Source organism: Sipha flava, unplaced genomic scaffold (assembly GCF_003268045.1).
Source record: "Sipha flava isolate LNK unplaced genomic scaffold, YSA_version1 74_pilon_pilon, whole genome shotgun sequence".
In the NCBI taxonomy this organism is placed as follows: domain Eukaryota; kingdom Metazoa; phylum Arthropoda; class Insecta; order Hemiptera; family Aphididae; genus Sipha; species Sipha flava.
This window is the reverse complement of record NW_020273614.1, coordinates 31,350-54,237: the sequence shown is the minus strand read 5'-3', so window position 1 is coordinate 54,237 and position 22,888 is coordinate 31,350. Positions and strand designations below refer to the sequence as shown.

Here is a 22,888-nt window from a genome sequence, read left to right as displayed (position 1 = left end):
TAAGATTATAATATAATAAAATATTTTTATAAATGTAGCCAATATTAAACATTTTAGAATTTCAGGATCAATAATTTTTCACATTTTTGAAATGACACTAGACGTAGAAAAAAAATTTAATTACAGAACTAATAAAAATAGAATTTATTGCATTAATAAATAAGTTACATTTTTATCATAAAATAGTTTTTACTATTGTAATTGAGTGAGCTAAGTAACATAAATTTCAAATAAACATACAGATAAAATACAATTTGTCGCAATGACTAGTTTTGAATTCTACTAAAATGCTGTGAGAAAATAGTTAAACTGTAGTTTATGAGTGTCAATTTTTAATAAATTTGCATTTCTTTGGCTTAATATTAAAAATAGGTTCAATCAGTATTTATAAGTCTATTTTATTCTAACAAAAAATACATACACTTTAAGGGTCAAGAAGTTCAGATCCTTAATAAAAATCCTCAATCAATAATAAATCGACAAATAAAAAAGTTATAATTTTTTCCTGTTTAAAAATAAATGAAAAGTATCATGATTTGAATCATAAATAAAAAATATATAATTCTGCATCATTTTCAAAACATGACTAATGGATAATTATAATTTTATTTTCAAACAAGTCTTTTTAATAGAACTATCGATTGTTAGTCACATAATTACCCTACCCTGGTTAAAATAATAATAATTAAATATAATGCATTTAAAATTTCCTATAAAAAAATATTGCAATCACTAATGGGCGACATAAAAATGTATTTCTAACAATTTCATTAATTTATAATACTTACAACTTACTTAAAAAACTTTAATATTCCACTTTGGAATGATTATTATAATTAACACTAATGTTATAGTCATATCACATGTGATCATTGGAGGGGTAATGTTACTGTAACATAAATTTGCATTTGGTAGTGGGTAACTCCAGTATTTTTGTATATATTTTCAAAATTTCCATTAATCCACTCCAGCAAAACCTTGTGAGCCTTCAATTGCTTTAATTAATTTGTTTCGCAATTCATGATAACTTTCATAAGGTGGAAGATCCAACCTATTAAAACTACAATAAAAAATGTAATTTAACATCAAAATTAAGATATTAAACACACAAATAACTTTTATTTTTACCAGGTATGTGCCCTAGGATAATTTTCTTTGGTACCCCATCTTTCAATTGTAAATAACTGTGGTCCATTACTACCATATAATTCTTTGAATCCATTCATTGGAACTCTAGATGTACCCGTTACAAACTGTAAGAGCCTAGATCTCATTTCATTATTGAACGACAAGACGCCCTAGAATAATGATAGTATAATAATAGTAATAATAAAAATATATAAAAATATATAAAAGATAGTTTAGAGTAAAAGACATTAGTTAAATATTTAATTATTAAAACAATATAATTAAAAATACTTAATTTTTTTAAAATTAATATTGTATTTAAAATTCTGGGATACAATATACCTAATTTTAAACAAATTAATTATAAATATTAAATATACATACTCGCCAAAACCATTGAATAACAATGTTGTTGGGTGAATAATCACCCTTATAATGAGTATTTTCTTTCCAGTCTTTTACATCAATATTTTGAATACCGCACATTAAAAGTTCCATTTCATTTTCATCAAATATTTTAATGTAGCTTAAAGGTACTATGGAACCAAAACCTTGTAGGAAAGCATTCATTTGTTCTTGTATACGGGATACAAATCTCCACTGAATTACTAAACTAAATTTAATAATCCAATTATATTAATAATTTTCAATTGAATAAATAATTTATTTAAACTTACCTAATGTATTCATCTTTATTTTCTTGTGTTAGATGAATATTTGCACCATCAGGTTTCAATTCCCTATGTGATGTATGTCCTAAACTGTCTTCGTCGAGCGAAAATGTTAAATCTAATTCAGAAGGATCATTTTCTTTAATCCATAGAAGTGAATTATAATACTCAGAATCAACACTTTCCATGTCTTTCAACTCAATAGGTTTCTCCAACATCATTTTATAAAATGGACGAATGAAAAATGCTGAAAAGTATAAGTAATAAAAAACAAAACAATCACATATATAAGTAAATAATTTATTAATAATAATATTAATATAATAAATAATCACCATCCAAAAGTTTTCCATGATAAACAGCCATACCAGCAACAGTTCCTATAAATTTGAAATAGTGAAGATGTTCTTCATTGCATAGACCTGACATTGCATTAATTTGCAATGTATAATTATCCATAGCAGAATATTCAAAAAGGCCATAATATGGATTAAACATTTCTTTAGATAATAAAAAAAACCATTCTCTAGCAAGACCACCATAATCGAGTCCAACTTCTTGCTCAAATTCAACCCATAGTTTTGCTCTTAATTTGTCTGGATGCATTGAATTAATAATTCGGAAAGAGTCTTCTAGAATATTAGATCGTCGTACCTTAATCTCCATTTTAGCTGGTGGTCCATGTGCCTAATAATTAAGGTTTTTATTAACAAAATACATCAAAATACTATTTATATCTAAAAAGTTGATATATAAGTTCAGACAGTCAACGTATTACGTAACCATTTAAAGTAATACCACTTAGGTAAGAACTTTGACAAGATTTAAGAATCTATTTTCACAATAATATTTCACTACGATATCACAAAATATATATAAATAATAATTTAATTAAAATAAATTTTGTTTTTTATTAGCTATGTTCTTGAGTACTACGAAAGAAAATGCAAAAGCTACAAAATCCTAACCTTACTGATAAGAAAAAAAAAATTTACTTCAGAATAAATTTTAAATTATGAGTTAAAAATAAAAATTTCGAAATTCAAGACAATAAGAAAGCTACAAATGTGGGTTATACATATAAGAAGCATATATTTATAGTAAATATTATGAGTATTCATTTTAGATTTATTTACCATTTTACTCAGTCTTGTTTTGAGAGACTCATATTTCCTTTTATAATCCCTTGAGTAAGGTAATGCCTGGAAAAATAAATATGTATATTAATTAAAACATAAAATATAAACAAAAATTATCAAACTTACGGGACCAGCAATCTTAGGATTATTTAATCTTGGATCTTCCCATTGAGTTGTTCTTGTGTCTAAAAATTAAAATTTCTTTATGATATTTTAATGTAGAATTAGATTTAATATTTAAAATTGTAACTGCTACTTATTTTATTAATTAATATATAATAAATACTATTTTTAAAGTTTAATGTTTTAAAGTATTATACAATTTTAACATGAAATACTCAAATTACTTTTATTATTATATCTTAAATCCCTTAACCAATAACAACATTTTTTTAAAAAAATGGTAAAGAAACATTCCTAGCAATATTTTTAATTTCTGCTAATTAAAAAGAATTTTATTTAGATAAGCTCCATTTCAATATTAAAAAAAAAACAAAAAAAATGTGCTATAATTCTTATAACATTTTAATCTATGCATCTAGGATGTTAATAAATATTTGTGGTATAATTTATATTACATTTAATATTATTTATATTTATTTTATATGTTTTGTATGTTACTCATAAACCACCACTAATTACTACTATAATAAAAAAATAAAATAAAATTATAGATTTTCTTACTATGGTCAATAAAAAATATTCTTCCATCCGCATGAACTCTTTCTTCCCACCCTTCTGGCAAAGGTTCCAACTCATCATTATAAGCAGATGTAGAAACTACACAATCTGTTACAGGTGGTTGACTTTGATTAGGCATAGAACTTGCTCGACCAGTTCTAGGATCTACCCAAGTTGTAGCTCTAGTATTATGATCGATAAAAAATGTCCGACCATTAGGAGCCACTTGCATTGACCATCCTTTAGGTAAACCTTCAGATCCTTCTGAAATATCTTCTTGAACCAGAGCAGTACTACTTTGTTCATTATTTAAATCAACTTCATCACTCTGAAACATAGATAAAAAAAGTTGTAACACCAATTACCAAAAATAATCGAGATAATAATAAAATATTTGTGATCTTTGTAATTTCTTTGAACAATGTAAAAATATATATTAACTAAGGTATAAATAATAGAAATCAATCAAGTATTAACTAATATTTATTCAAATATACCTGATTCTGATTAGCTGTAACCGATACACTGGAAAGACGACGATCAACGTTAGTAAGTGGATCAGACTCTTCATATCCTTCATCACTTTCATCATCTGCATCACTATGAACAACCTTTTAACATGCAATGTTATAAATCAGTTTTAGAAAATCTTAAAAATTATGTACAGAAACTTTTAAGAAATTTATTATAGTTATAACCCTACCTCATCTAATTTTTTTATTTATTTTTTTACAATTAGATGATAATTATTATTCATTGATAATATAACTTACTATACTAAAATTTTGAATTGTTATTGATTTATACATAATATTATGTGTCATAATTGATAAATATAATATTTTATTAATAATATTATTCAAATTATATCGGTACATTAAAAATCTTTTAGGTTTATTTATTTTTTGTAATTAAATGTATTTACAGTCAAAACACATTAACATAGAACAGTGGTATCAAAGATTATATTGAGATATGGTTGTGACCTGATCATTTTTTTTTTTTTTTTCACAACGATACTGTATACTTAAATGACTTATATTTCTCTCGCATTAACTACCATTTATTTTAAAATCAAGTATTTTGAATTGATACTTATTTCTAAATTATAATGTTATATTATGAATAGTAAGCTCTATATAATAAACCTCTTTTCTATAATCTATAATCTATATTCTATAATCAATAATTAATATTAAAATAAATGAGAGAAAAGAGACTACTAGATTAAAAAAACAAGAGCTAAATTCACCATTCCAGTTTATCTGCTTAAATATTTTATAAAAATGTGCAACTGATATAAAATACAGTTGCAACTAATTATTTTCACCTTTTTCTGGGTAGGATCACCTTTATCAGTTTCTGGTGTATCTACACTGATATGGTATCTTCTTTCGAATTCAGTAGCTGCCAAAGCCAAATTTTGAATTGTATTTGCATCAGTTTGAACACTAGAATAATACAATAAATTAATTCATTTTTAAATAATGTTTATGCATAATAAAAAATAGTAATATAACTAATTATTGCATAATTTTATATTGTTATTGATATTAAACAAATATTTTAAGTTTATTTTAAGTGCTATTCAGAACATTTTTAATTAATTAAATTTACTTTGTTAAGAAAATATAAACTTAATGACAATTTTATTTGTTGTGAATAATGATTTATTTACATAATATATCGCACCATCAGTGCAAGAGGGCCGTATATCAAACAATTTCAAATTTAAATTTTTGGTATCTTTGAATTTGTATTTTTTCTTTTTTTTTTTTTAGAGTGGCGCAATCTAAGCAATTATATTTTTAAATCATCAGTTGTATAAATAAACTTATTGCACTAAGACAGATCAAGAGTAGCTGAAAACAATAAAGCTGTAATACAAAATGTAGCCTTTTAATTATACTTGTTGATAACAATATTATAAGAACATTACTGGTGCAGTTAGTCATATTGATATTTAGAAGAAAAAAATTACAAATTACTATAAATTATCAAACATTAGAAATGCTCTCCTGAACATTTTAATATTTTTAATATATGTCCCCCTTGCACTGATAGTATGATATATTTGATGGCTTTTAATTGATAATGAATCAAAATACTTATATAAAAAACTATTGTATTATACACTTTTAACTCACGTCATAGATGTTGGTCTTTCCCATTGAGTAGATCTAGCTAAATGATTTACATAATATGTTCTTCCATTTGCATCTTGTCGTTCTTCCCAACCAGTAGGTAAAACTCCTTGTGGTTCAATTACATTTGGTGTATAAGTCTATAAAAAAGTTTAATAATTTATAAATAAAATATAAATTGATTAAACAATATTTATTACTTACTGAAGGTGTATGGGAAATATTTAAAACTTCAGCATTTTCAATCATTTCCCATTCTCCATCAGCAGACAAACGTCCAGAAGTTCCCGGTTCATGTTCTGGAACGTAAGCTAGATACAATTCAAGGTAACCTTTTACTCTTGATCTTGCACTAAAATAAAATTAATATTTTTATTATAGTATTTTAAATTTAACTTAAAGAATATTAAAAAATTATACTATACCTTCTAGGTTTTAGTACATATCGAACACTGCATATATTTCTACCAATTATTTCTTTTGGTAAATTATTTAATGGTACTTCAACCATCCCTAGAAAATCATCCCGAGTAAGACGATTTTCATCAAACACTTGTAGAACTAGTTTATGTTCATGAGGACGAACCTATAGGTAAAATATAATTTTTAACAAATTGAATAGCAAATTAATTTAGAAGAAAAAAATGCATTCTATAAACTAATATATTTGTAACAATGAAATTATTAGCTGTAACTTTAACTTCTTTGTATTATTATTTACACAACTCCATGCATTAAGAAAATATAATGTATACTTTTGAATAACTTACTCGAAATACAAATTCTTCATTCCAAACGGGATTTAAGGTCTGAAAATTTAAAGCATGTTAATTATGAACATTTTTAGATTTATCTACTTATCAATTTATAATATATAATTTAAATTTGAAATGTTATCATAAAGAACTTCTAATTTTACAGTCTTAGAATTTGAATGAAATATTATTTATCAAACAAAATTAATTTTCATTGTTTCAAATTTAAAAAAGTCCAGTTACTAACAATATGCAAATAACTGAAGTTATTCAAAACTAGTATCTGAAAATATTTTTCAAATACATTTTATTCTAATTATAAAATAGCTATTACTATAAAATAAGCCTTTTAAAAAAGAAAATATAATATTTAATTTGTACTTCAGAAGCACATAAACCTATCTCCTCATTAAATAAAGAAAATTCCTAATACTATCCAATAAGTCTTGAAAATGGCTACTTTCATTCAAAATTTTCTAGCTATTTACGAACAGTATACACTAAATTAAAATACCTAGTTTATATATTATTAAAATATTTTATCATTTTAATAAATTTAGGATCTTATTACTTATTTTCAAAATTTTACAAACCATATTTAAGAATTCTACAAACTTTGGAATACAATATTAATTAATTGATATACAATATTAATATTATTCTAACCAGCGGCGTAGTTATGGGGAGAGTGTAAGGGGTTTCCACCCCCCCCACAGATTTTTTTTTAATGATATTTGATTAATATTTATTAATATTTACATATTATAGTAAAATATTTGGTTTTTACTATGATTAGGTATATATTAAAAATTGAGTAACAAAATAATTTTCATTAAATACGGGACATAATAATAAAACCATTTTAAATGTAATAATATAACATATGACCTCGTTTTAAGATATACTAAAAACACTTAAAAACTTACTCTTAAACACCCCTCCCCCCCAGAAAAAAATTGTATCTACGCCACTGATTCTAACTATTGAATATAGTTATGCCCGATTCACATGGACGCATAATATACGCGCGCATATGAAAACTTGCAGAATGAAGTGTATCAAAAGTTGACCTTTGTGTTCACAGATATACGTACTTACGCGACGCGCAATGTTTGCCGATTTGCGGGAACACGAAGACAAATTTTTTAATAATTTTTGGATATCCATCAGAAATTTAGATGAATTACTATACAACTTTTATTATTATTCAACAATTTTTTAACACGTATTTTATTTATAGGTCGTGAAATTTAATATAATAATATGTATTAATTTATATTATAATAATCCATATATAATATATTAAAATATAATTAATTAATATAGTTTGATAATTAATTTAATTAATTAATTCATATAATTGATACCCAATAATTTACCATATCCTGCACGGATAGGATATCAACTCCGGACCTATGAACTAAGATTTTGTAGCCCATTATTTTGGAATTTTATTTACAATACTTTAGTTTGATTGAATAATATTTTTCTAAAAAAATTGTATACGAATTGACTGCACAAACAAGGTATAAACGTTTTCGGACCTATGAGCTTGGAAAATGTATACTCAATTGATTAAAATTTGATCAGCGAACGTATGTGAAACCTATCAAACAAACAATAGCTGTAACGCGCGCGCATATGAAACGTACCGCGTCCGGGAAGACACGATTCCCTTGCGTATTAAAAAACACGCTGCGTATCATACGCGTCCATGTGAAACTGCGAACTTATATAATGTAATTCAGAACGCGACGTATGGTACGCGAGCATATGATATGCATCCGTGTGAAACGGACCTTATTTATATTATATCTGAAATATAACAGTCATTTGATTGACATAAGTCCTAATGTCATTAATAATCAATAATTTACTTTTGTACCATATGTGATATTGCTAAACTCTAATTGATGACTGACTAGTATAATTATTTTTTATTAAAATATAGTGTACATATCATTAGCATTAAAATATCCATTTACATAAAGTAATAATTATACAATCATAAAGAAATAGTATGAAATGATACACTTACCTTTTTTTTAGTTTTAGTTAAAACAGAGTCTATTGTTACATTTCCAACAATAGTATTTAATTCAATTCTTACATAAGGATCACTAAAAATAAATGTTGATAAAAGTAAAATATTTTTTAATCAAATTAATGTATATAAAAATTTATTTACCTTGCACCAAATATATCTTTTTTTGCAAGAGAATGGCCAGCAACCACTCGTAATCTAAGTAATGGATCTTGATTCTAAAATAAAATACAAATTACTAGTTTTATTATATAATTATTTAAATATGATAAATTTTTAATAAAAAATGATATAATAATGTTTCATAGTTATACTATGTAAACATTATTTTATAACATAGTCAATTCACAATTATTTGAACCTCATAAGTACTGAAGTAACTTAGAGCCGTATTCATAGTATTTTAAGACCTAAGTTTAGACTCTTTTTCTTATTTATGGGCCAGTACTTAATATTACCTAATAAGTATGAATGATATAGTTATAAACATTAAGATCTTGGGTGGAACCTAGGGCATCTAAAATTTCTGGGATAGTGAGCCAATACTTAATCCAATCAACTAAATGTGTTCAAATTAAAATTAATTTTTAGGTTCTTTCAAATACATTTTTTAAATATTTTCTTAAAATATAAAACATTATAATGAAATATTAGCAGTTAATGGTATGAAAATAATAGTAACCGATACATTCTATTTACTAAACAATAAAAACTCTTATAAAAAAGCAAAAAAAAAAAAAAAAAAGTCTAAACAATTTTGTTGTTAATTACATTAAGAACTTAATTAATAAATGTAAGCCCAAAAAAGCATAACTGATACACAACAAATCTCAATTAATAAATTCATTTTTCACAACTAACTGTCAAATTAATTAACCAAATTTTTGTAAATATTATGTATAATATTATTATATATAATATATATTCAATTTACAAAAAAGAAAGTTTTAACTTTTTGTGGCAAAATATGATAAATTAATTTCATTTGATGTGATAGTTTAACACTGAATAATTTGTCTTGTTTAAAAACATACTATTTAGATCTCTTAATAAAAACATAAATTGTTCATTAATAATTCACATACATTTTACAGGCTTATTTCACTGGATATATTGATATTCTTTGATAGTTTTTTTTGCAACACATTATTTTTATGTTAATTCCAGAATTTTTACAGAATTCTTTATTTTTCATAACTACTATAGGATGAATATTATTTCTGATACACTTAATTTTATTATATAAACAAAATTTTCAGAAATTGAAAAATAAAATATATAGAATAATCTGAATAATTTAATAAAGATAAACCAATGAAGGGTTTACACTTCACAGAAACTAAACTTCCAATATTTTTTTTTTTTATAAGGCTTAGTATAGGCCACTAAGGCCCTTTGCCGCAATTACCACCTCCTCCCATCGTTCTCTATCCTTTACTATCTCTTCCGGATTCTCAACTTCTATTAGCCTTAGGTCTTGATACTCGTGATATAACTTCCAAAATTTATAAAATAATAATGCATTAATGATTCAATTTTATATTCTTTGTTAAGCAAGTTAGAAGTTATTTATATTTAATTAAAATTCCACTCTAAGTAATTTTCTAAATACATCATGATTTCGAAACTTTCAATGAAGAAAAGTGGTCGATAAAGTTAATTATACTTTAATATATAACCTGTTTTATATGCTTTAAATAAACTAGTTATTCATCATAAAAAATTTGAAGTAATGAAAAACGTAGTTTATAATTTTTTAAATATTGTAAGTTCCATGGTTAGAAAACAATTGACAAGGATAGCTAAATAAAATAAAATTGCTTACGTGTGATTTTAATGTTCTTTATGATTAAGTCTGCATTTGACAAATAAAAAACAAAAACATATATATTGTTTAAAAAAAGTATAAAATATAAAAAAAAAATTTAAAGTATTTTTTTAACTTTATGCAATTTTAAAAGAATTTAAATTCAGTTCTTATAAAAGAACTAAATATATATATAAATATATTATATATATATTAAATATATTATATATAATTATAAATAAAAGAAGATAATTGAAAAAAAAACATATAATTTTAATAATAGAAACTGTCAACAATAATCAAGAGCACTGTATAACAAACCAAAATATTATTTTTTAATTAAAATACTACTTATATTTACCATTTTGGTTATACCATTAATAGATATGTAATAATGATTGCATCGTAAATATAATTTACAACTTACTGAACTTAACACACATTTTATCTAACAATATTATAAATATTTTCCTGTTTGGATATATTCATATCTCCATTGAAGAGTAAACTGAATTTATGATCCATTGCAGGCTTTATCTATACAATGGTGCCAAATTTTCAGTAAATTATTAGGAATTTTAATTACATACATTTATGAAATCTATAATTAATTAAAATTATTCAACTTTTAAATTTGAAACCTTACTAGTATTAAAAACTCCATATAGACCAATATCTTAATTGGGAGATGATTTCAAGATTAAGGATATTTTTTTAGATAATGAGGTATAATTATAAAATACTTATAAAATATAGAGAATTCCATAGAATCTAATTTAGACTAAGTCAGATCAAAGAAAACAATATCAAAAATCATTATGAAATATGAATCACTATTAAAGATTTGAATGGATAAAAATATTAATATTTATTTGGATATAGATTCTATCAAAAAAAACTATATATTAGACTTTGACAAAGGAAATTAAAATTCAAGTATACTAAGAAATTTTTAATCTCAATAAGTACCTATATTATTGCTCTAGATATTTCATCCCTCAAACTGTTCTTTGTTGATTTCACGTTAATTTCAAATGAGTTTTAAACTATAAACATTTTACTAAGAGATATTTAATTTAATTTAATCTTTATTTTCCTACTAAATTTATAATCAAACATACAGTCCATTAACATACATCAACTTAATATGTTTTGGTTGAATATTTTATTAAAATATTATTATATTTATGCAACCAATACTTAAATAATATGATAAAAATATGTTTATACCAAAATATTTAACATCAACTACCTATATTTAGCTTACACTATTAAGTATTTACTAATTGTTATTAAAATCAATATAATTAATCTCAGAATGTTCAGAACTTTTGTATGCGTTCACTATACAAATGCATAAGTTTACAATAATTTACAAAATTAGCATTAATAAAAAGTTAACATTTATCATAAAAACTTATTGCAGCTAAATAGTAGGAATATATATATGTATAATTATGAATATATAAATAGTAATAGTAAATACTAAAAAATGTAGAGAAATATAGTTACTCTTTAACTAAATTTCTTTACATTTTTTACTATTATTTGTAATTTATTTCAATTAGGTACATGAAGAATTGTAAGATTTGTAGATTAAATAAAATTAATTATTGTTAACTAAATAAACATTACTAATTTAAGGAGAACAATTCAAATAGGTTTCTTAATTTTGACATATCATCAAAAATAATGTTTGTTTTTGAATAAAACTCACAGTTAGTGTCGCTTCCATTTTTCAAAATCGATTCAACCTAATATTTTTAAGTTGTACTAAAATCACTAGTATTAACTATCACTGATACATTGACGCATATTTGCAATTATCAATTATAATTCTATGACTATTATTTTACTAAAATATGTGACAATTTAAAGAGTAAAGTAATATTTATGATAGACTGATATAAAAAAAAACACTGAACAGTGACCATTGGACGAGGTTCACCATATGTTTTCCAGTATCTACAAATCATCAACACAAAAATGTCGTGGGTGTATTCTAACTAAAATTGCAATAGAACTGCACTATTATTTATCATTTTTTAATTGTAAAAAATATTTGTTATTCTGAATTTTTATTTTAGATTTGGAGAATCAAGAATTTATTGGTTTAATTTACAATATGATTTTTATTTGTTTAAATCTATGACGACTTTGTCCAGAAAGCTTGTTCATCCAATCATTGAATGAAGGGGGGGGGGGGGATTCTGATACAAAATGTTTTCTATTTGGTGCTTCAAAGGATCATTTTTAAAATTGGTTCTACAGTTTTTCCAATAATTGTGAAAAACGACTAAGAAATTGACAACAATCATGGAATACTGGTTTTTAATAAAATCAATATCTTTTTATCGAAACTCAAAATTGAATACCTAATTATAATTAAATTGAAGTTTTAACCAATTAATTTTAATACCATTATCTAGAAACCGAATAATGAAAATGCTATTTATGGATGTTTGAAATTTTAGTACTCTCAACTCTTTATTCATAAATTCTTGATAAAGTTAACTTTTTTTTACAAGTTTCTACATTTTTTATTCTTACAAAACTATAAAATCCTAAGATCTACAAAACATAAAACTTTTAATTTTTTAATTTTAGCAATAAAAATAAGTTATTGGAATTATAAACAATTACTAAGAACGTAAGCGAGACGTACAACTTTATGAAATGTATTATTGTAAAGAAAAATAGGAAATCGACGTCCCGCTTTATTGTAAAGCGGAATTCGGCGCATGAAAAAAGTAATAGTCGATAAGATAAGTAGATACTTTTTTTTAAATTATAATTTATACCAGTGACTCTTAACGTGGGCGGTACCACACTCTATAGGGGCATTTTGGTCACTTGAAGGGACGGTAAGTTTGATTAGGGCGTTGAAAGTAGGTACAGTAAGAATTCTACTGTAAAATACTAGGAAAAATAAGAAACACTAGTGTCTAGTGAAACGTATTGTCGCACGTTTATACGTTGTTGTTTTCATATAGTTCACCTTTATACAACAAAACATTGACCTTAACTTGAAAGAAACAGTTAATCTTCCTAAAGCCACTGTTTCTACTATTCAAAAATTTCAGGAAAACATAACTAATTAGTTTTAATAGTTGTTTAAAAGAGTTGAGATAAAGATAACATATCCCCCCTGATTAACTAAGATAGCTGCAAATTTAATTTATAAAATAGTTTTACTTCAGAAAATAGCTTAGCAAAAGTCTTGTAAACTTGATTTTGTATTCTGATTTATAATATTATAATTTAAATGTAATTTTAACAAATATTTTGTAATACACAAATTGTACATTATTTATTTATATCTCATTTGAATATTGATTCTTATAGAAATATTAAATAACTTTCCCATGTCATCCACGCTGACTAATGTTAAACATTACGTCGATAATAAAATGAATATATTCGATATCGATAATAACGATATTGCCGATTACTTTTATAATTTATATTTCGATAACACGGATATTGTATTATGAAACATAAAATATTGTTTCGTTATTGAGAGTAACTTACAGATAATTAATTGACTAATGTGTTATAAAGCAAACCAACCATTGTTATGATATGTTTACGTTTTATAGAGTTTTCACTATAACTTACAAAGTGATATAAGTATTAAATAATTTTGCAATTATAATAAATAATAAAAAAAATTGTTTATTTATACATAACTATGTATTCCGTTAATTTAATTATTTTAAATTATGTCTCCACTTATCCAGTATCCAAACTTTAATTAATTAATAATTAATTTATAAATAATGTTGATTAAATGCGGTTGAATGAAGTTGAATGAAATGTCGGGCGTTTTATGCAGTGTTCTACTTGAGGGGGGACGGAGTACTCCAAATAATTTTTAGAAATTTTAACATCCACCTACTATTATTATGTTATAATTATAACGCTTAACAAGTTTTGGGGATGCTCTTTTTTTTTTAATAAATAGAGTCCCCCATCTTTAATTTTTCCAAGTTTATGTATTAAGAGAATTCCAATGAGACTGAAAGGTAAATTGTACTGAAGTGTAGTGAGACAAATTATGCTATATAGTTCGGAGTATTGGGCAGTTGACTGGAGAATAGAACAGAGTATGAGTGTTGCGGAAATGAAAATGCTTAGATGTAGGCACGTATACAAAAAAATTTATTAGGGTAGGTTTTAGTTTGTATATTTTCATACTTATTTAATCTATAAACCACGTTTACTAGGATAATATATTACTCTATCAAAATATATTTTATAATTTTCCTGAATTTAGGGAGGGGATCGAACAAAGGCATCCAGTAGGACAGTTCCTTGGTGCAAGAAGTCCTTCTCTCGAAGATATCAAGAATTTTCTACACAGACCCGTCACATCAGACGAGACGGACCCAGTCAGAGTTTGGAGCCTATCAAGTAGGGACGGCCAGAGAGAAAAATTCAGGCCGAAAAAATTTATTACTCAAGCCATATATTAATGTTTAGCTTATAGGCCGTTACTATGGTGGTGGGGGGAGGTAGAAGAGGGCTGAGCTTGTGTTCTATCCCTCCCCAACAAAAACAACATTACCAATTTATTTAATAATTATTTATTTATCTAATCTTTTAATTTTTATTATATATATATATATAAAATAGGACATAAAAAATAAACCTTCAATCAATATCAATATTTTTGTGAGACTATTGTCTATTCATGTTAATTCAATTTCGAAGGCCTAGTTACGCCTATCTTTGTGACTCTATGTATTTTTTTTAAACAACTGAAAAAAAAGTTCGATTAGCTATTGATTTTTATAAATAAGCAATACCTACTATATGATTGAATTTTTTACAATAAATTATATTTTATAAATGGTTTTTAAAAAAAAAAATACATCAATTAAGCTTATATAATTAATTTTATATTTTAAATATAAATAATAAGTTAAGACATTTTAAAGACATGTCGAAAGCTTACTTTTGTAAAGCTTTACTTTTGTGACATAAATCAATCATTTGATCGTTTTCAATATTTATCGAAATTTTTTTTCAACTGACATTACCATAAACGCATATTCATTAGTAATTTTACTTCTTAACCTATTTATTATATACTTTAAAGTAGAAAAAGATCTTTCACAAGCAATTTGAGTAACAAGAAGACACAATAAATACTTATAAGCAACTGCTAAGAATTGATGAGCGTTACTATAAAAATTGTATTTTATCAATACTTTTAACAACACAGTGTACAGTTTCTACAATTATTACACATAACTTGACTTAATTTATCAGCAACCCTGGCTCATCATTTGTGTCTAAGAAACATAGGTACACAATAATAATAATGCTTTTTTTCTGTATCCCAAAATACCCATATTAACCTTCCAGCGGGTATGCCATTGTAAATAATACAATAATTTATATTTATTTGTTTATTCAACTTATATTTTTATTTTATCGGCGGTCATGGATATTTCTCTAAAATGTTATTAACTATGTTTTAGACAACTTTTGAAGTACAAAAACTTCTTTTAGAAACTAACTATTTAATTTTTTTTAAAAACTAACTAATTATTTAAAAAAAAAAAAGTGATACGGCCGTCAGGCCAATGGCAAATCTCAATAAATAGGTCAGACCACCGGAAACCTCCCGGTATCCCGATGGGCCAGGTTGTTCCTGCTTTCGAGGCATCATCCAGAATAGTTTTTGATAAAAACCGCTGACCGACATCATGACTAGGAATGAGGAGGACGAAAGGCTGATTGAGAGGGCATACATTCATGGATAACTACCATGGGAGGCCAACGTAATTAGAACGGAAGTTAGAAGGGAGAACGTACAGGACAAGATACTAAGCCGACTGGTGCCATGCATAGGTCCGCAAAATCACATGGATCTGAACTCAAACCGACATTAAAATTATTGATCTTGTTACTATGTACATATTGGTTATTGGTTCTATTGTTAATTTATTTGTTAATAAGAAATATAAAAAAAATGATGGAATAACAATTAATGGTGGCCGGGCGGAAACATTGTGCAAGCAGATACCGCCTGGTCTGAATATTTTATTGTTGCCTAACCTAAAAGAACTTACGAATTGAAGCATTATATCACATTAAAAAAATTATCGCAACCAATTAGACATAATTATCTAATTTGCATAAACAAATTAGTGGTATTAAAGGATATACAATTCATATAAGTGCAATAAATAAAATAATCAATGAAAATATATTATAGGTAATGTTATGATTTTATTAATAGCATGCATAGGTTATAATCAGGGCTCGTAAGTTCATGCATTTGCATATCAATCTTGCAAAGTTGTATTATCTATTAATCTATTAATGCAAGATAACATAGAAATCCATTTCAAGGTACCACGGTTAAATATGTGAAATCTTTTTTGGTATGTTTTTGTATATTTGGCATATCTACCTATTTATGCATTTTTCTATTTTATCGGGCATATTATACGACATTCTATTAGAATCTATCAAAAATCTATATGGAAAATATATTTAAAATTAAAAATAGAAATTGTATTATCTTTTTTTTTCTTATCTTCTTGATACTCGTACATTCAATGAATAAATTTGTTTGAAAAGTTTCAGATTTAAAATGAATTACTGACAAAGACGTACTATACTAACTATACGCAGTTCATGAAGGCTCAATAATAGTATTAAATAGTATTTAAAAATCTATTTTTTTTTTTAATTGTGACATAAAAAATAAAATATAGATATAAAAAAAATATAATTCATGTTATTTTAAAAATTATTTATGATTTTTTTTAAGTTAGCATTATTTAAGGGCATAATTTTAAATATTTAGTGCATATAATTGTATATTTTTTAACGTTTTAAGGCAAATTTCAAAGCATGTTTTGCCAATTTGAAGTGCATAAATGCATGCTTATTTAGGCATTTTTTAGGGCATGAACTTACGAACCCTGTTTATAATAATCCTATATTTAATTTTTTCGCATATTTCTAACTATAGACCTATAAGATCTTTAATTGTATACGTTTTTAGTATTTAATTTATTTGTAGCCTAATTTTCAATGTAGACAAAACATTGAATAAATTGTTTTTTAATATTAGTGTAAACACATTTTTTAAATAATTTCTCTTCATACATTATTTTTATGAAATAGATTATTAATATCAGTTTTAAAAAATGACGTAGGAACTCCAAACATTGTGAATATAAAATTATGGTACCTAGCTGTAATTAGACAAGATACCTACTCATTGATGATAATACTGATCATTGCCATTGGAAGTTGACAATTAGTCATTAGATAAGATATAGTATATAATTTCAAATATGAAGGTATACTCGTATATTTTTCTTATAATGATGTAATGTTATTACTAAGTAATATAAGGTACACTTACGCAGTGGCATAATTGTGGAGGGGTAAGTACCCCCTCTGACCATTTTTTGAGAGACAAAGGTATAATTTTTCCCCCTCCCCCAGATAATCCAACAATACAAATAGCACCTTATTACCTTTATTATAACCTTTATTAATGAATTCTTATGAATATTATTTAACAATATTGGTACCTAGTACATGCTACCTACAATTTATGTTTATCTAAACCATAAAATGAGTTAAAAGACTTATGTAAAATCAAACAATTAGATATAGTGTATAAAATACAAATAATAAAAATATGTTCTAATTGGTTAGGGGGAGGGGTGTAGGGGTTTTGGTAATAATAAATATATTATATTGCCCCCCTAGGTTTTTTCCCAGTTACACCACTGCACTTACGTACGTATTATAAAATAGACTAAAAAATATTTTCCGAGAAAATCCCAAATTATTCAGATTATTTCATAAAAAATTATACTTAAGCCAAAAAAAAAAAAAAATTAGTTTTTAAATCATAATTATCATTTATAAAAATTAGAAGAAGAAATATATGAACAACATTTTGAATGCAAAATAATGCTTTATAAATTTTTACACCTAAATATTTCATCAATAATATAAGTAGATACGATTGGTACAATATTTAATTTATGTTGTTGGTCAGAAGGGTCATCTTAGGAGGTGTTTCCTGACAGGTTGTTATATGGGGCTGAAGGGGTCTTTTTAACACCCGAAATTTCAGATAAAAATGTATAGTCTGCTCTATAAAATGTAAATTGTAGAAGCTCACATTATCATTATTTAATAAATTATTAATTTTGAATTATTGATGATATATAGTGTACTTATTCATTTTCTATTATTATGTAGATATTTTATTTCATTAGTTTTATGAAAAAAAGTTATGATTATACAGTAAAAATTAAAATTGTTTACTTAAATTCTAATTTTTATTTTTAATTTGTTTTAATTTAAATTGTAAAATTTTGTTTAAAGGAAATTCCCCAGTCCCCCTAACCCAAAAAACCTAACTATGCCTCTGGTTGACAGGTATCCAACCATCACATTTTTGGCCTTTCTTTTTCTCTTTGCCCTTGAATTTTCATTTTCATAACCACTCTTACTGCTTTTGTTTCTTCTCACTTCATCGCATGCACAAATCATTTAAATATATTTACTCTCATCTTGTCCACTATCGACAATACACTAATACCTCTCACATATTCTCGTCACTTCACTCATCCATCTAAGCATTTTCATTTTTACAACACTCATACTCAGTTCTATTCTTCTATCAACCGCCAAACACTCCGAACCAAATACTAAAGTTGGTTTCACTACACTCCTCTAAAATGTACCTTTCAGCATCATTGGAATTCTCTTATCAAATAAAACGTTTGATGCATCTTTCCATTTTATCCAATCACACTTTATCCTTTACATCCATGCCAAAGCCCCCGTCTTTTTTTTACAGATGATCCTAAATATTTAGTTCTTGACTTCACCTATCATATCACCATTTATTGTCATTGGTCTCCTCGTACCCTCAACTTCTTGGTATTTTCCTCCAAAGTCACACTCTGTATAGGTACTTTGTTTTATTTCTACTAATTCTCAATCCCTTTACTTCAAAGGCTAACCTCCACTCAATTAACTTTTTATTAATTTCTTACAGATTTTATCTCACCAAAACTGTAATGTCAGCAAACATCATACTACATGGTACCTCGCCCTGTATATATACCGTAACTTCATCCATAATCACAGAGAAAAAATAAGGGCTTAGAGCCGACAACTGATGCACACCAACTCCGAACTAAAAAATGAAAATATAAAAATAAAAGTTTACCAAACCTAAATTATAGTTATTCATGTCTATCAAATAATAAAGGTACAATTCAAAAAAGTTTAAACTCCCCAGTCATCAAATTAGTACTATAGTATAATTACTTGAAATTATATTAAATAAATTTAGTTATGTCTAAGGTCTAAATAATTGTTTAATTTAAAATTAAAATTTTTTTCTTAAAAAAATATGATTTAATGGCCATTTCGTTATTGTTATAAATGTCTTCATAATAAATATAAATAAATTATGAGAAAAAAATTAAATATATAATACTTCAAATGATTTAAATATTATATTTAAATAGTGTAAATAAACAAAAATATACTCAATCATATATTTCAACGAAAAACCAAAATAAATTTGATAAATATTTATAATTAATCATAACACAATACGTTAAGTCAAATTTTTTAAATCATCAATAATGTCATCAGGATTTACATTTTTAGTCATTTCTTGCTCTATAGTTAAAATCATTAAGCTATTTAATCTCTTTTGAAGCATAGTACTTCTTAATTTTGACTTCACCAATATTAATTTAGTAAATTATCGCTTACATGTATAACTTGTGACTGACATTACTGCAAATGTCTTTATCACAATAATAAATAGTTCAAAAATACAATGTTTATCAAATTATTTTAACCATTGAAGCCAAACCCAAAGTGTTTTAGCATCACAGTTGACTTCAATTTGTTTTGTTATAACAACTTTATTTCGACTACCAATTCATCTTAATTGCACTTTAAGTGTTTACTTAATACATATAAATGTATTAAATGAATATGTAAAATGAAAAAATGAAAAATATAAATGAATCTCTTCATAATAGTTCGGTTAGCAAATCTTTGTTCTTTGGTTAGCAAGGCTATGTGTTCAGAGTATGCAGCAGCATACCCTGCATACCTCCTGCGCATGCTTGTGATGGTTATTATAGTAAGCGTGCGCAAACACTAATTACAGGGTAGTCATACATAACACATTAACATTTAATATTAACAACAAATTTGGATGGGGTAACTTAATTTAACTTAATAATTATATTTTTCCAACATTCTTATACATGTATTTTCCGTTTACAGATGTTTCGGAATGGTTGAACATAATTTGGTTACCTACCTACTTATTATTGTGATAATATTGAATATTTTGGTGAGAGAGGTAAGGTTCACAGAGTAGTCAAATGCGCACGTTTATGGCTATTATAATTATTAATATTGCTATAAGCGCTTCTGGATTTATATTGATAATTTATTAACTATGGAAAATCATAATTTTACCATCACAATACTTTGAAGTTTCAAAATATTGATAATATAAATAAACTTTATTAGAGTCGGTGTTGACTTCAGTGGTACAACTAGAAAAGGGTTAGGGTAATACCCTAGAAATAAATATTTAATATGAGTTTAAATTGTTATCTAACATTTGTTATGAATAGTTTCTGAAATAAAAGAAAGAAAAGTAAACGTAGCCTGTAGGTTGTCAATATTTTTAATTATAAACAAGTTAGTTGCAGGGGTGTATTTAGACTTACTTCTAAGGGGGAGGGGACTCAAATTTTTCTTTAATTCAGGCTCAAAATTTACAAGTAAAATTTTTGGTAATATTTATATTAGGTGAATCCTTAATATTTATGGTTTTTTTTTTTTTTTAATTTAATGCCGAATCCACTTAGAATGGTCTTTTGTGTAGTTCTATTTTAATACCTATCTGTGTTTTGAAAGTTTCGCTTGTGTTTTATCTAATTTTTCACTAAGTATGGACTGGGTCTTCAATCAAAATAATACATATTATTTATCGTTATAGGACATATAAACATTATAAGCAACTGAGCGTTTAACGTTTTTTTTAACGTTATTCAATTTAAGCTTTTAACGTTATACAAATTTAAACGTTTAAACAATTTTCCGTTTACCGTTATTGACAATTAAAACATTATAAAAATTTAGCGTTTTGCGTTATTAAATTAGTGTAAAATTTGAAACGTTTTCAAATGTAGTAATACTATAAAATAAATCATAATTTTTGTTTCTTAATAAAATACCCATTACTTATATAAAAATTGTCTTGGTCTAAAAATTCTCGGGAGGGGGGGGGGCAATTGCCCCCCCATCCCCCCCCCTCAAATACGCCATTGGTTAGTTGTACAGTTAGCATCCAAAAATACTCTATAATTTTCCACTCCATTTATCAAATGAAATTTAAACTAACAGATGAAATATAAGATTTTAGTTTTTCGCATGAAGTTTTCAACACATACTAATTAAATAAAGGTATAAAAAATTAGAAAAATGAATACATTTATTTTTTCAATGTACCACTATCTTCTATTTTAGAACCTAAAAAATATGCATCGTCCTGTACAACTGCAGGTACTTTCACTTTATAATCAAATTTCTAAATTTTAAATTTTATCACAATAAAAACATAAAATTAACACATTAATTTCTTTTCTTCAAAGTGATTATATCAATTAACCAATATTTGGCTATAATAATATTAAATGTAAAATTACACTAGTATAAAATAATAATGAAGATAGGCTATCAATTAAAATCTTAAATAATAAATTGAAAATCATCAAAACTTGAGTTCAACTTTTGAGTTAAAAATGTTTATGAAGTATACCTTAGCCCAGCACTTGGTACCAAAAAAATTAAAATAATTAACAATGTTAGGTGCCTAAATGAACTAGATATAAAACTAAAATTTAATTACTGATATATTACAATAAAATAATGGCAGGAGAGTTTAATATAACTGCCTAAAATACTTTAAAGCAAATCAGTACAATACCATAACATTGACTTAAGTACCTACATGAAATTTCTCTTACTCGAGGAAAAAAAATTTATCTTGTAGCTTCATAAAAAAATAATATTTACATAAAATATTTTAGATTACCGTTGTAAGCCCAACAGGTGGAATAATTGTTGATTTTCTAGTAGGCCGTCTAGGTTCTGGAGAACTACCACCATGTCTACTTCCAGTAGAATGTCGCCTTATAGGAATAATACCTGCAAATCTCCATCTTGATGGAGGTATATCTCCATCAGAAGGAACTTGGAGAAAATTTGAAGAAGTATTTGGTTCAATATTATTATTCATCATTAAAAGTAAATTAAATTTAAAAAAAATACAGTAAATAGGTACATAATTAAAACAAAACTGTTTTATTAATGTTTAACAAAAAAAGTTGACACCTATAATTGAATCATTAGGCTTATCTAACATAGTAAAATGAGCTATCTTATCTAAGTTTCAATTGGTTATTGGTATTTAATCTTCATACT

General features: G+C 25.3%; 1 protein-coding gene across 3 annotated transcripts; it reads right to left on the bottom strand.

Annotated features, from left to right (window-relative positions):
- Positions 1–81: 81 nt before the first annotated feature.
- LOC112692550 (E3 ubiquitin-protein ligase Nedd-4) lies at positions 82–22,739 on the bottom strand. Of its 3 annotated transcripts, XR_003149420.1 has the most exons (18): positions 22,500–22,739; positions 8,707–8,780; positions 8,557–8,638; positions 6,534–6,572; positions 6,189–6,349; positions 5,968–6,115; positions 5,767–5,903; positions 4,950–5,070; positions 4,117–4,230; positions 3,623–3,947; positions 3,065–3,123; positions 2,936–3,001; positions 2,135–2,486; positions 1,806–2,046; positions 1,513–1,741; positions 1,129–1,298; positions 796–1,060; positions 82–97 (listed from the first exon to the last, which is right to left on the bottom strand). XR_003149420.1 is itself a non-coding variant. In XM_025567247.1 (17 exons), the coding sequence occupies exons 1-17, from the start codon at positions 22,704–22,706 to the stop codon at positions 958–960; spliced, it is 2,628 nt and encodes an 875-aa protein (XP_025423032.1). In that variant the 5' UTR covers positions 22,707–22,739; the 3' UTR covers positions 769–957. The 3 variants fall into 3 exon arrangements, 2 of the variants coding, with proteins under 2 accessions (XP_025423032.1, XP_025423033.1); XM_025567247.1 differs by lacking the exon at positions 82–97 and having other exon boundaries at positions 769–1,060; XM_025567248.1 differs by lacking the exons at positions 82–97; positions 22,500–22,739 and adding an exon at positions 12,087–12,259 and having other exon boundaries at positions 769–1,060.
- Positions 22,740–22,888: the final 149 nt, after the last annotated feature.

What these genes read in the sequence shown, in the direction of transcription:
- LOC112692550 (XM_025567247.1), bottom strand. Translation starts at nt 22,706, where the DNA reads ATGATGAATAATAATATTGAACCAAATACTTCTTCAAATTTTCTCCAA. An exon ending in ATATTTCCCATACACCTTCA is followed by an intron (nt 5,904 to 5,967) that starts GTAAGTAATAAA and finishes ACTTTTTTATAG; the next exon opens with ACTTATACACCAAATGTAAT. An exon ending in TTATTCAATGGTTTTGGCGA is followed by an intron (nt 1,299 to 1,512) that starts GTATGTATATTT and finishes TCATTATTCTAG; the next exon opens with GGCGTCTTGTCGTTCAATAA.